Raw genomic sequence first — 13,315 nt, forward strand, 5'->3', positions numbered from 1 at the left:
CACCTGAGCAACAAGGGGGTTGAACCGGGTGGTGTCCCAAGGCTCTGCCAACTCACAAATCCCAGAACCCAGTAACTTAGTGTTTATTTTGGAAGCTTCTGCCCTCCCCACCCCACCCCCCACCCCCAGAGTTTTTCACTCAGGACAGATGGTGGAGAGAAGCTGGGAGCACGCATTCCCCCAGTGTGTTTGGGATATGGGCAGGAGAGGCTGGTGCACTTGCTTACTTTCTGGGAATTCTGTCGGCCGCCGCAGGAAGGACCTCTGCAGAAGGGGGCAGTCCCCTGGGCCCGGAGCCTGACAACCGGCAGGCCGCTGCGCCTCCTGCTGGCCTCTTGGTGGCGGGGCTGTCCTGGGAGAGGAAAACTAAGCCGGTGCTCAGAAATCTAGCGCAGGGTAAGGGCCGGCTCACAGGCACAGAGAAGCAGGAGCAGAGCCTGCAGAGAAGGCAGGCCTCCCTACCCACCCCCCCACCCCGAGGGCTGCTATGTTGGCTTTGCCAAGGTCTCTCCTGGACCCATGATTGCATTCCAGAGTCTAGGCATTAGTGCTAAGGACTGAGGCCGTGCAGCTGTCCAGACACTGGACAGAGGACCTGAAGTCCACCTCTCTCAGCATCCCCCCTCCATTATGCCAGGCCCACATCACACCCTCTGGGAAAACAGACCTGTCGCTCAGAACTTTTTACACGAATACACGCAAGTTAATAAGCACCTTAGATTTATTCTCCTCTCACTTCTGAAGCCACCTTATTTGATTTATATATACATGGTATATAAATGGCTATACAATATTCTTTACATACGTGAACACGAGTTTAGGCTTTACTACTGTGTGAGAGTCTGTTAAAACATACTCATCATTTATCCAAAATAGATCTTTGTTATTACATGAAAACAGTAAGAAGCTTGTACAACATGGACAGCAAGCGTTCAAAACAAATATGTGAAGTCAATGGTTTTGCCCTGGCTAAATCAGCCGCAACCTTTTATGCTCTTAGTAGAAAAGTCTATTAAATAAAACAGAATTCTGGGGGGTCAAGTCATATGAGTAATTCATGAAATAATACTTCTGAAGTAACTAACCCTGGGATCACCCGAGGGTTAAAGAAGGTCATATGTACCAAGCACAGGTTAGAACAATGGATTTGACCATTTTACCCTAAATAAAAGGCGCTTGTGGGCAGCAGCTCTGCCATCAGTACACATGGGCAGATGTTTCCATATCCGGCCATTCCCAGACCTCACCGACGAGCCCTTTTCCACAGGTTCCCTGCCAAGACGTTTCCCCAGAAACAGAAGTCTGATGTCACTGCTCCCAGATGGGAGAATCAGAACTCTCCTCATTTGGGTCGGGAACGGACCCTGAGGTTTGCTCCAACCCGCAGAACCGGCCTCCCTGGACCCTGGAGGGCCCAACGCCAATGGTACCAAGAGCTCTGGGACTGGAGGGCAGGAGGCAGGTTCAAGGAGGAGAAAGAGAGGCCACTTCCTTTCTAGAGTGAAAGAATGAGTCCATTTACATTGCAGTCTTGATAAAATGCCCATTTTTGTAACACCTGGGAGACACGGCCACACCGTGCTGCCTGAAGTATGGACCTCCTTGTATCGGGTGAAAGTCTTTCTCCTCCTGCCCGCGACCAAGGGATTCACCCAGTACTCTCCTCCACTAGGCTTTTAGCCTCATGAGAGCATGCCGGGGGAACTGCCCAGCTGAGGACACTGAGGCCCGTGGGCATGACTTGCAGGGCTGAGTGGAAGAGTCAAGCTGATCCCCAGGCCTCCCCGATCTCTCACGGGCACATCTCCTCTCTCTTCCTCCACCATTATTAACACAGCGCACAGTGGAGCTTCCCCGTCCCTGGGCAGGATTCTGTGCAGGAACATCTGGAATGCAAGCCACACCAGAACAGGGGCGCACATCTGTCCCCGCAAACACTCCCACGCCTACTGGTCCTCACCTGTGCTGCTCTGGGCATGCATGGCAGCAGGCTCCTAAGGGCCACCCGTCCTGCATGTTACAATGAGTGGCTGACTCCTTCAAGGAACAGCAAATAGCAGCCCTGGATGGTGCCGCATGCGGCCCCAACATGTCCCCGGCTCTGCTTCCCATCTGTCTCCTGCTTTCCACGCTGGCCCAACAGCTGGCCCTGCTGGGTGTCATCTTTGACTCTGAGCACCAAAGTGCTACTCCCCTCTGAGCGTGGACTCCTAAGTGTGTGCTAAAGCTCCCAGGGGCAAAGAGGAAGAGAGCCGGGCCTCAGTGCAGTCTGCCCCCACTCTGAAGCTCCTGTACCCACCCCAGCAACTACACTCAAAGATGGCTTTCTCATCCCTCCAGAGATTCCAGGTTCAGCCTGTGTGTCCAGGGCTGGAATGTGTGGGACAGACATGAAAGAGGCAGAGGAGTCTTGGAGAATGGGGGCACCTAGGAAAGGAACAGGGAGCTCCAGGTGAGGTGATGGAAATGAGGCTGAATGTTTGAATTTCAGCACTCTTCTTGACACCCTTTGGCCGACCCCTTAAGGAGCTTTAAAGTGGTGGGCCTTGCCTCACGATGCCTGCAACAGAGTTCACAGGTAGTAAGAGTGCAAGCCTGGGAAGCAAAACCAGAAGCCTCCGGTCACATTCCTTCTGCTGCTGGCAGTGGGGCCTCCCGTACTGAGAGGAAGTGCCACCCCAGATATGCCCCCGGTTGTCTCCACCCAGGAAAAAGAAACTCAGGAACGATCCTCATCGCAGTAAGGCTAGCCTAGGGAAATGAAAACCAGAGTCTGCGTGTTTCTTTGACCAGCATACTTGGGGAAGGGAAAACCCTTTGGGCCTTGGGCCCTTGGTTGGGAAACCCTGGTCAAGAGCCCTGAGCCACATTCCCAGCCCGATACAGTAGATGGGAATAACATACTCTGATATTAAGATCTTGCAGCATCTGATCCCAGAAGGCACTTTGAAGGTTTGTTTCCAACATGATTTCATCTATTCCCAGATCTACCCCTGCGAGGTCGGTTGGGCAGGTAGCATCGAACCCCTGGGAAAACAAAGTGCTAGAACAGCAATGAGTCTGTGGGGTAGTGAGGATAACTCCTGTGATGGGGGGCCAGCTTTCTGGCATCAAGGATGACACGGGTGGGGGGGGGGGGCACAAAATTCCAGGCCTGAACCAGCCTGGGATTTCCCTTGGACAATATTCCCAGAACTTCTTTCCTATCACTTGTCTCTTCCTCCAGTGAGCTGAGGCTTCTTTCAGCTGGATTCTAGTTAAACAATGTTTATGTGGTCATTGTTTTGTACTGTTTGTGCATCTTTTCCTTTTTGTTTGCAAAAATCAATCTCAAACCCCATGTAGATGCTAATTGATGATAACCACATTCAACCAAGTGTAGATAACCTCCCTGCTGGTGTAGGAAGCATTCACCAGGAGGGACTCCTCTTCAGGGTCTGCTGGATGTGGATCACAGGCTCAACCCCAAGAGCAATCACATCTGGGGTACAGGGCTACACGGCAACACCAATAACACAAGGGCTTGAAAAAAGGAAAAAAAAAAAAAAACAAAACCCACAATTCACTTGTAAGCTGTTCTTACCAACTTTTAAAGCCTTTTTTTTTTTTTTTTGGTGCTTCTAATGTTAACAAGGATTTGTCTCCCTTCCTTGGCTTCCCATTCTATTTTACCATCTCTTCAAAATTATGTCCCAGAAAGCCTTTAGATTCACCTGCTGGGTATGCAGAAGATTATGCAGATACAGAATCGAAGGAGAGACAACTGTGAACTTGACATCTGAGGATGGTGCCAATATATCTTTCACATCCAGATACTGTTTGATTAAAAATAGAAAACTGTATTATAAGAAAATAAAATGACTGCAGCAACATTTTCCCAACAGTTGCCAGTCACATGAACTTGTTTTTCTTAAAGTGACATCAAGTAGCTCAATAGCAATGCACTAACAGCATACAACCAAGTACAACTGAATTCCCTAAAACAATATTCTTGCTTTCCCCACGTACTTACTAACTCTTGCAATGGTTTTCAACTTTTAAATACTATCAAAGTGGGATTTTTTCATTTATCAAGACCACATAATTCAACCCAAAATCCCATGCAATTGCAGTTGAGCTATTCAGATTCCAGATTTCTACCAAGAAGAATCCAAAGGGCAAGCTCGGAAAATGGCCTCCTGAATGGTACTGGACAACCCAGGCTGAAATTTCTGGAGACCTAAGGGATCTTATTTAGAGCCCCATTTCGGAAAGCTGTGATCAATCAACTATTTTGACAATGAGGCAAGAAAAGTAACTTTGCAGAGCACAGGGTTAGTTATATCTTTATGAAGCTTTAAAAAAGTTAACACCTACTTAACTCCTGTTCATAAAGAATGAGGCCCTCGATCTAATTATGATGACTGGGAAAGGTGTCGAGGAGTAATTAATCTGGGAGGGCTTCTGGGAACAGGTACACAGGGTCAGGCATTGATCATCATTAAAATGACAGGCACTCGGCTGCCATGTACAAGGCTGATGACAATAGTTTTTGTTTTTGTTTTTTTCAATACCACCTGCATCTGTAAGGTGCCACTATGTGAATCTATGTGATTCACCTACTCCGGTCTGTGGCCCACTGCAAAGAATCCTGAAATTCTCAGGCTTATAAGCTCAGGCTCATACTCATAAGCTATGATCCAATAACACTGGTCACTCAATTTTTAAAATATTCAGATATACCCTGCAGATAAATATAAAACATTTCTGTACCCACACAGCCCCACCACCATAAAAAGTTATATATAAATTAAAGAAATTCAGCTTTCTTAACCATTTTCTCAGCTTAAGTTTGTCCTTTCCCTAAATGAAGATAAGTTCACAATTTATATCCAAAATACATTTAAATATTCTAAAGCTATCATATCGGACTAAGTTATCAAAAAATGTAAACAAAATTTATCTAGCTTATATTTCTGAGCCATATTTTGAAATCTTTAATTCACCCTGTACTGACCCTCTACAAAAAACTAGCCAAGTCACATTTAGACTGAAAAGCTGATACGGGTTTTAAAGTAAGTTTCCTCAGAGACAACCGCCAGCTACTAAAACTAGTGTTATTGAATCTCGTGCTTTATTGCGTCATCCAAAACAATTCCGTTCTGATCTTCCAATAATGCTCCTTGGGAGTGAGCCCCCAGATTCTCACCTAAGGAGAGGTGCGGACCTGGAGATTCGGCCATAACGCTCAGCACAAAACCGGGCCTGGGTCTCAAGCCACCTCCTGCCTTCCACTGCACCTGTTAAAAATCCCCCAGTTTCTCGGGCTCGGCCTGGTTTGGTTGAAGGGAACTTCAAGGGTGGAAACTTGAGTCGAGAAGCCAGAAGGGAAACAGAGACGACCCTCCTGAGAAAGCCAAAGGATCCATTTGTCATACAGCGTCGCCTTCAAACTCCGCAGTCAGACTGCTTCTCCTGAAGCTGCCTGGTCAGTATCTGATACGAAGACAGAAAAGCCACCGCTATGTGGAAGAGGATTTGCCAGACGTTCCGCAGCCCGTGCAGGTACATGTTGCCCAGGCAGATAAAGAGCAGCAGGAACACCACCTTCATAGTCCTGGCTGGACTGTAGAACAGGTACAAATAACACTGAAATGACACCGTAAGAGGCAGTCCAATCAGAGATGAGGAAATGGCCATGGGTCGGATGCAAGATTCCCGTCTCGCACCTGCACTCACATTAGCTGATTAAACCGAATTCATTACAGTGCAGCCTGGACGTGCTGGGTAAGCTGCTGGTAATCACTGGGTGAAAGTGGAGATTCAGAAGAGAGAAGAGAAGTGAAATAGATGTCACAGGAGGAATGAGGACACGACACTCGTTAACACGTTTAAGAAATACAGACAGAAATGCCCTAGCTGGGGGCTGTGGAGAAAGAAGAGATGCAGGTAAAGGGAAGGGAGCCAGGCCAAGACACCCCAACAAGGCTGACTGACCTCCAACTGGATTCTTCCTTCAGGGGAGTCATGACAGGCACGAAAGCCAGGGAAAAGAGCCATGCTTTTATCATTCGTTTTTCCTGAGTTACAACTACATCAAGGACCAATGTTCCCCAGACACGCCCTTTATCATGTCTCCAAAAACATCTCTGACACAGGGAAAGTCTCACAGCCAGGAGAGTCTCACGACCGGTATTTTGTATAGGGCTATCACACAGAAAAGAGACCATTCTTGTTCTGCAAAAGGTAAAAAGCAGCTTTTTGGTTCAACGTTGAAAAAAAACAAGAAGCACGTTCTCAAAACCCAGAGCAATTCAACAAAGGCTCAAGCTCCAGTGGGTGGGAGAGAGGTCCCCACTGAGAGAGCTATCCAAGTACATGAATGCAGTTGAGGGAATGAAGGCCGAGGGGTAAGACCCCACAGCCCTGAAATGCAGGCTTTGGGCACCTCAAATGGCAACACCCAAGGTTCTGGAGACTTGATTTCTCAAAAATGAGTGCATTTTCAGTCCTGGGTTGAAAATTTCTTTTGACACAATTATGTCATTCTTAAAAAACAGACCATTCTAGGACAGATGTGGAAGAGAGAGGAAGTGTCCTGAGAACAGAAATTTTAACTGAAAGGGGAAAAAAAAAATAAAAAAGCTTAAGAATGTAGAGAAAGTACTAAAGTCCTAGCCTTTGTGGAGGATGAGGAAAGGAAATTACAGTCAGGTTTTTCTACTAGAATTAACTCTGCCTATAGGAGATTCAAAAGCTCCATTTTACTCCACCCCTTAAGTATGAAGTTTGCTTGAAAATAACTAAATAACAATCAAAGCCCACTATTAATGTTGTAATGTTTATCTCACCTCCCAAGGACAGATTTGAGTCAGATGGCATTACTATTAAAAACAATTTTTGGGGGGGGCGCCTGGGTGGCTCAGTTGGTTGGGCGTCTGCCTTCGGCTCAGGTCATGATCTCAGGATCCTGGGCTCGAGCCCCGTGTGGGGCTCCCTGCTCAGCGGGGAGTCTGCTTCTCCTTCTGTCCCTCCCCCCTGCTCATGTTATCTCTCTCTCTCCCTCTCTCAAATAAATAAATAAAGTCTTTAGGGGCGCCTGGGTGGCTCAGTTGGTTAAGCGACTGCCTTTGGCTCAGGTCATGATCCTGGAGTCCCGGGATCGAGTCCCGCATCGGGCTCCCTGCTCAGCGGGGGGTCTGCTTCTCCCTCTGACCCTCTTCCCTCTTGTGCTCTCTGTCTCTCATTCTCTCTCTCTCAAATAAATAAATAAAATCTTAAAAAAAAAAAATAAATAAAATCTTAAAAAAAATTTTTTAACCTAGTCCTGGTTTAAAAAAAAAAAGCACATATAAGTAGTTGTTACTTCTGCAGAAAGACATTTCTATACTTGGACTGCCCTGACAATAAGTAAGACGCTGCTTCACATTAGTCAGGCTCAACCCAATCCCCACAGCAATCTCATCCCTCCCTTCTTGGGAGTCCAATCCAAATTCCTGGCTTCTGTTCAGCCATTGTCAAAGGCTCTGTGGCCTAGGGCAAGTGGCTTTCCCTTTCTGAGCCCAATGTTCTTCCTCTGTAAAATGAGACAGCTGGACAGGATGGGCCTAGGGTCCTTCCAGGAAGGACCTGGTATTGTCCATAGCATGCCTCGGTGGAACAAAATCACATCAAGAAACTTGCTGATGGTTCCAACAGAAGAACAAAATAGGACCATGGGGTTCAACCCACTCACCGAAATGTTAATGTTTCACCCACCTGGAAAATACAGGCTACAAAAGGAATAAGAAAAGCCAGAATATTTCCAATTTCCTCGTGGACAACCTAAAACAAATATAAGAAACACAAGAAAAGGAATATTCAGATGAATGGAAACACTAGGACGTGAAGCCCTTCACACCTCATTCACTCTGGTATGGCTGATACTACAAAATCGCTGGCTGAAGGAGACATAAGTCCCTGTTTATTTACCAGAACAAGGGTTGGCATGCAACTGTTTTCAACAGCCTGGACAGACCATGCGCCCTCATGTCCCTGTGCATCTGTGCTAAGCCCCCATACTGGACTGCCCCCCAAACACCACTACCTCTCACAATCCTACTCATCTGTCAGCACTCAGCCTTCCCGAATTCTGCCCACCTCCAGGCACCGCGACCTCCTTCGTGATGTCACCACACTCTACTTTACCATCCTGTCGGCCAGGCATCTGTTCTAGTGCGTACGGACGCTAGGTAAGTATCTGCGTGTGAATAATCATACAAAATAGGAGTGGGAACCACAGCACACATTGGCTAAAGACAGGATGTGGTGACAGGCGGTCACTGCTGCCACTCTCCACACAGGTCAGCCTACATTAGTCTCCTGAGACTTAGCCTCAGCTGTGCTTCGGACTTTGGCTACCACAGTCACGGCTGTGAGCATTATGGCTCTATTTTTAAAAGTAGTATCTAGGGGCGTCTGTTGGCTCAGTTGTTAAGCGTCTGCCTTCGGCCCAGGTCATGATCCCAGGGTCCTGGGATCGAGCCCCGCGTCGGGCTCCCTGCTCAGCGGGAAGCCTGCTTCTCCCTCTCCCACTCCCCCTGCTTGTGTTCCCTCTCTGGCTGTCTTTCTCTCTGTCAAATAAATAAAAAACCTTTAAAAAATAAAAAATAAAAGTAGTATCTATCTGCTTATGCCCACAATGATTCTGTACTTTTTAAAAGTGTTTTAAATACTTGAAAATTTAGAAAAAAAATTATTTTAAAAGCACTGAAATAGAAAGTTGCTTTGATTGGAGCAGATTGGCAAATCAGCTTCCTGGTGCTACAGTTCTCTGACAAAGACACAGGGAGGGTGGCATCTGCATGAGAAAAATCAGAGTAGGTGGCAACTTTTCCCAGGGGGGACACAGCCTGAACCTCAAAGTCTGAGAATCAAATTTGCTCTTGAGCAATCGGGCCCCTGCAGTGACTCCCGGGGGCCCCAAGGATGCCCCCGTAGCACGCTATTTCTCACCAGCTCCCCCGGCAGGCCCCTCTGGCTTCTGAGGACAACACATACAAAAGAGCAAGTCTCATATTTGTTCAACCTACTATAAAGAATAAACTTGAACATAAAAATCGTATTTTAATTAAAAATTTTTGAAATCTTTCTGCATAATAACCTTGTAAGTAAAGTGTATCCCCACCAGTTTCTTCCATCATAGGTCCTTCCATTTAAACTATAATAAAAAAGGTTACCTGTAAAGAATGTTCTGCGAGGTGAATCCCACGGATGAGATTCAGAGCAGCACACATGATGTTGAGAATAAGCGAGAGGACACCCAGGGCTGTCACTGGTTCCATTCGGAAATTAGGAGCTTCACAATTAAAAAAAATAAGTGTCTAGTGAAAATAATTTCTATATGAAAGAAAAATAAACAAAGACATTAACTAGACCTCCACTAATGATAGGCTCAGTATGTTAAACACAGAATTACAAACGTATTAATTAAAAGCAGCTGCTGTTAGAGAGCATAAAAGGCGAGAAATGAAGGACAGAATGGAACTGGGAATCCGAAGTGAGTTCTTCCAGAAAGAGGTCCTTCTCTGAGTAAGCACAGGTTTTTCAAGGCCTGATTTTCTTTCTGTCTAAAGCAGTGGTTCTCAGCCAGCGGCGATTAGCCCCTCAGTGGACATCTGGCAACGCCTGGAGACATTTTGGGCTGTCAACACCGTGGACAGGGTGTTACCAGCATCTAGTGGGTATAGGCCATGAAGGCTTCTCAGCATCCTACAATGCACAAGACAGCCCCTCACAACGAGGGATTATCCAGTACAAAATGTCAATACGGCTTAGATTGAGAAATCTTGATTTAAAGCAATTTATGGCTTTACTTGTAAATGGGTTGTCAAATTCTGACAGCATTTCTATCATATACTTCAACTCTCAACTTCTAAACAAGGACAGTATTCAATGTCTCCTGTGCTTCTAAAGCAATCTGCAGCACATGCAGTTTCTTACATTCTAAAATAATTGGGAAGAGGAGGGAAACATTGATTATTTGAGCTATAAGCTGTTTCTGGAACTCTAGAACAAATGATCATTCTCTCTTCAAAGATACCTGCTAAGACTGATTCCGGGTCACACAATTAAATGGTGACTCCCCCCCACCCCCATTCTCTTACTGTGATCTTTTAAAACCATCCTTTCTTGTCCCACATTTCCCACATACACACACACACAAACACACACACACACACACACGCACACACATACAAATATCTAGCCACAACCCAACTGATGCCTATTGTTAGTGTGTTAGAGTTTCCATTGAGCTATCAAAGTTCCTGTTAGAACAGAACATGCTACCTGTAAAGATTCTAGCCTCAGGACAATAGGGTGAGTCAAACCACAGTAAAATGTCCTAGAAAGATAAGCAAGTTGACATTTTCTGGATTTTGCTTCTCTTGTCTAAGTGGTTAAAAAACAAAACACATATTACAAAGTTACCCCACCTTTACATAAGGCAAAAGAAGAAGTTTGGGGCTCAAATACCCAGTCTTCCTTCTACAAAAGTTAAGTCCATTCCCAATATAAATGACAACTTACTGATTGGCATAAGAGCCAATCCAGTAATGTATTGGTTGAAACAGATTAAATCAAAACACAAAGGTAAGCCAAAAATGTGAACATTTTTAATACACCACTTTTAAAGTTCAAGCAATGAGTTTAGTATAAAAACTGTTAAAATCATTAGACTGTTATAGTGTAGACAACTCTATCTCTCAAAGAAGGATTCAGTTCTTACACCATTACAGAATACTTAGAATGTAAATATCCACTTTAATTAAAAATTGGTTTAATTGTGTGTAATTGTAACAGGGAATGCAAAAAAAAAAAAAATCATGCTTTGTTACGTGCTAGGTATTGAGTGGCTAATGGTGTTAATGCCAGACTGCGTCACGGGATGCCAAGGCACTCAGCTTGGAAATCCATAGGGACAGAGGGATGTCCCCAGGGCTCACGGGGAAGCAGACAGTGAGAGCACTAGAAGCCGCAGCTCTGGTCCTGCCTACTCACATCCCCGCAGCCCTTCCCTCCCTCCGTCAAGGGGGACAGGGGTGTCTCAGTGGAGATTTGCAATGTTGCACTAAGTGATAAGATGAGATAAGGATTCACTGTCAAAGGGAAAAATAGAGAGAGAGGAGAGAGAGAGAGAGAGCATGTACAAATCTAAGGAAGTGACATCCTTTATGTTTAAACTTGTAAACTTCATCCTGGTTAAGAAAACAATCTGCCTAGTCACTCTTCTGAATGTCATCATGAGTTGCCCCCTCCCCCAGTCAACTCACTATCATAACAGTCAAGTATTTTGTAACAGTCACCTGGAAACAGGATCAGTCCATATATTTCCCCACATATTTTAAAGATTTTATTTATTTTTTTGACAGAGACACAGAGAGAGAGAGAGGGAACATAAGCAGGGGGAGTGGGAGAGGGAGAAGCAGGCTTCACGCTGAGCGGGGAGCCCGATGCGGGGCTCGATCCCAGGACCCCGGGATCATGACCTGAGCCGAAGGCAGACGCTTAACGACTGAGCCACCCAGGCGCCCCTCCCCACATATTTTATATACCCACCCCCAAAAAACACCTCCCTGATTGGGAAAAAAAAAGTCACTGTCCATTTGAAATACCTAACGTCACCTCATCTTCATCAACACCAGAGCACAGCAAACCACTTACCAGGCTCCAAGTGTATCTGTGTGTGACCGTTCATTAGCCCATTTGCCACATCCGTGTCCTCCAGAGTGAGAACCACTGGAGGCTGGAACTCCAGCTCCTCCTGAATTTTTTCCAAGCTGCTCTCCATCTGAATGGAACTTACATGGTTAAAATGCCACTTCACGTTCTGAATGATACTGTCTGCAGAAAAGAGAGCAACCCAAGTTAAGCAGCTGCAACGAAATGGGTATCATAGAACAGTATGTGCAAAATGAAGTTTACATTTCTAAGCAAGCTAGTAGGTCAGCCAGAGTATCGAGATATACCTAAAGGTCAAATGATTACTACGTGTCATCACTGGTCTCATCGATTTCTTCAGTGCATAATACTTAAAACATGAGTGTCCATGGAGAAGGCAACAATGCCTTCCAGAACCTCAGTGATGAGGGAGTCAAGGGCTAGGGGCTTGAGTCCGAGCTCAACCACTGCCGGTGGTACAACCCAGGGCGATTCACCGACTGTTTGAAAGCTTAAAAAGGGGAGAGAGTTATTCTTGAGCTAACTGTCCTAAAAAAAGGCATGTGAGAAAAAAATTACAAATAAATGTGGATATACTGTGTAAACTAAGACTGTATATTTTAAAGTATTAATCCATTAAGTTTTAACAAGTATTTGAAGTAGAGTTTCATACATATTGGCAAAGCAAAATGATGCATAATGCATACCTAGAATCACTACTATTATATTCTCCTCTCACTCAGTAGGGAGCACGCATGACGCTGGGGCAGGGTCTGCTGTCAGATCAAGCACAGCACTTTAGAAGGAAGGCACATGTAGAGCCGAGGGGGGAGAAGAACAGTCCACGGCTGCTAATGGACTGACAACCAAGGGACGCCACAGCTGTGGTCTGTCCGGGGCCAGAGTGCCCTCTTTGCAGGAAGAAGTGGGGCTGAGAGCACCAGTGAACCAGGCCTCACAGGGAGACTTGGGGAGAACCTTCTGCCTGTGTCACAGGTCTACAGGCAGAGGCCTGCGTGCCAGGGACTTCCCCAGCACCTCTTGGGTGACAAAGAAATGCACCAGCCGGTGGGCCCCATGAGGGAGTCTGAGGGCTCTGGCAGGAGCTCCAGAAAGCACACGTGGCAACACTTCTCTGCACCCACCAACTGCGGCCAGCCCCTCGTTCGAGAGCATCACAGAGATGGCAGCTGCCTACATAGAGGCCGCAAAAGGCCCCCCAACTCCCACCTCAACTCCTGTTCTCCCAAGAGCTCAGGATGACTTGACTCACCTGAGAAAAACAGAGCGTACACTGTAATTATCAAGCCTCTACGAGGCCTCTCTGTCAACGCCTAGGAAAAAACTATCCTCTTCCAGAGCAGTATCTCTCAGACCTCTGAGCGAAGGGCCAGTTTTTCTTATTTCCAAATGGTTGCAGACTGATACTTTGATAAAATGCAATAAAAAGACTGCAGGTGGGGCGCCTGGGTGGCTCAGATGATTGGATGTCTGCCTTCGGCTCAGGTCATGGTCCCAGGGTCCTGGGATCGAGCCCCACATCGGGCTCCCGGCTCAGCGGGGACCCTGCTTCTCCCTCTCCCTCTGCCTCTCCCCCTGCTCATGCTCTCTCTCTATCTCTGTGTCTCAAATGAAT

The 13,315-nt window shown here is 46.3% G+C and overlaps 1 protein-coding gene across 1 annotated transcript; it reads right to left on the minus strand.

The window, feature by feature from the left end:
• Nucleotides 1-5,094: 5,094 nt before the first annotated feature.
• Nucleotides 5,095-13,224, minus strand: SEC22C (SEC22 homolog C, vesicle trafficking protein). The gene is made up of 5 exons (XM_081825207.1): nucleotides 11,988-13,224; nucleotides 11,683-11,862; nucleotides 9,198-9,316; nucleotides 7,738-7,803; nucleotides 5,095-5,628 (listed from the first exon to the last, which is right to left on the minus strand). Exons 2-5 carry the CDS (start codon nucleotides 11,807-11,809, stop codon nucleotides 5,428-5,430), a joined length of 513 nt encoding a protein of 170 aa, XP_081681333.1. The 5' UTR covers nucleotides 11,810-11,862; nucleotides 11,988-13,224; the 3' UTR covers nucleotides 5,095-5,427.
• Nucleotides 13,225-13,315: the final 91 nt, after the last annotated feature.

The sequence above is a fragment of the Leptonychotes weddellii genome, chromosome 1, assembly GCF_054177405.1.
Source record: "Leptonychotes weddellii isolate Sample4059 chromosome 1, ASM5417740v2, whole genome shotgun sequence".
NCBI classification, from domain to species: Eukaryota; Metazoa; Chordata; class Mammalia; order Carnivora; family Phocidae; genus Leptonychotes; species Leptonychotes weddellii.

Coding starts and splice junctions, on each gene's coding strand:
- SEC22C (XM_081825207.1), bottom strand. CDS start 11,809: ATGGAGAGCAGCTTGGAAAAAATTCAGGAGGAGCTGGAGTTCCAGCCT. Junction 9,317..11,682: donor ACAGATACACTTGGAGCCTG/GTAAGTGGTTTG, acceptor TTAATTGTGAAG/CTCCTAATTTCCGAATGGAA. Junction 7,804..9,197: donor TCGCAGAACATTCTTTACAG/GTAACCTTTTTT, acceptor TATTTGTTTTAG/GTTGTCCACGAGGAAATTGG.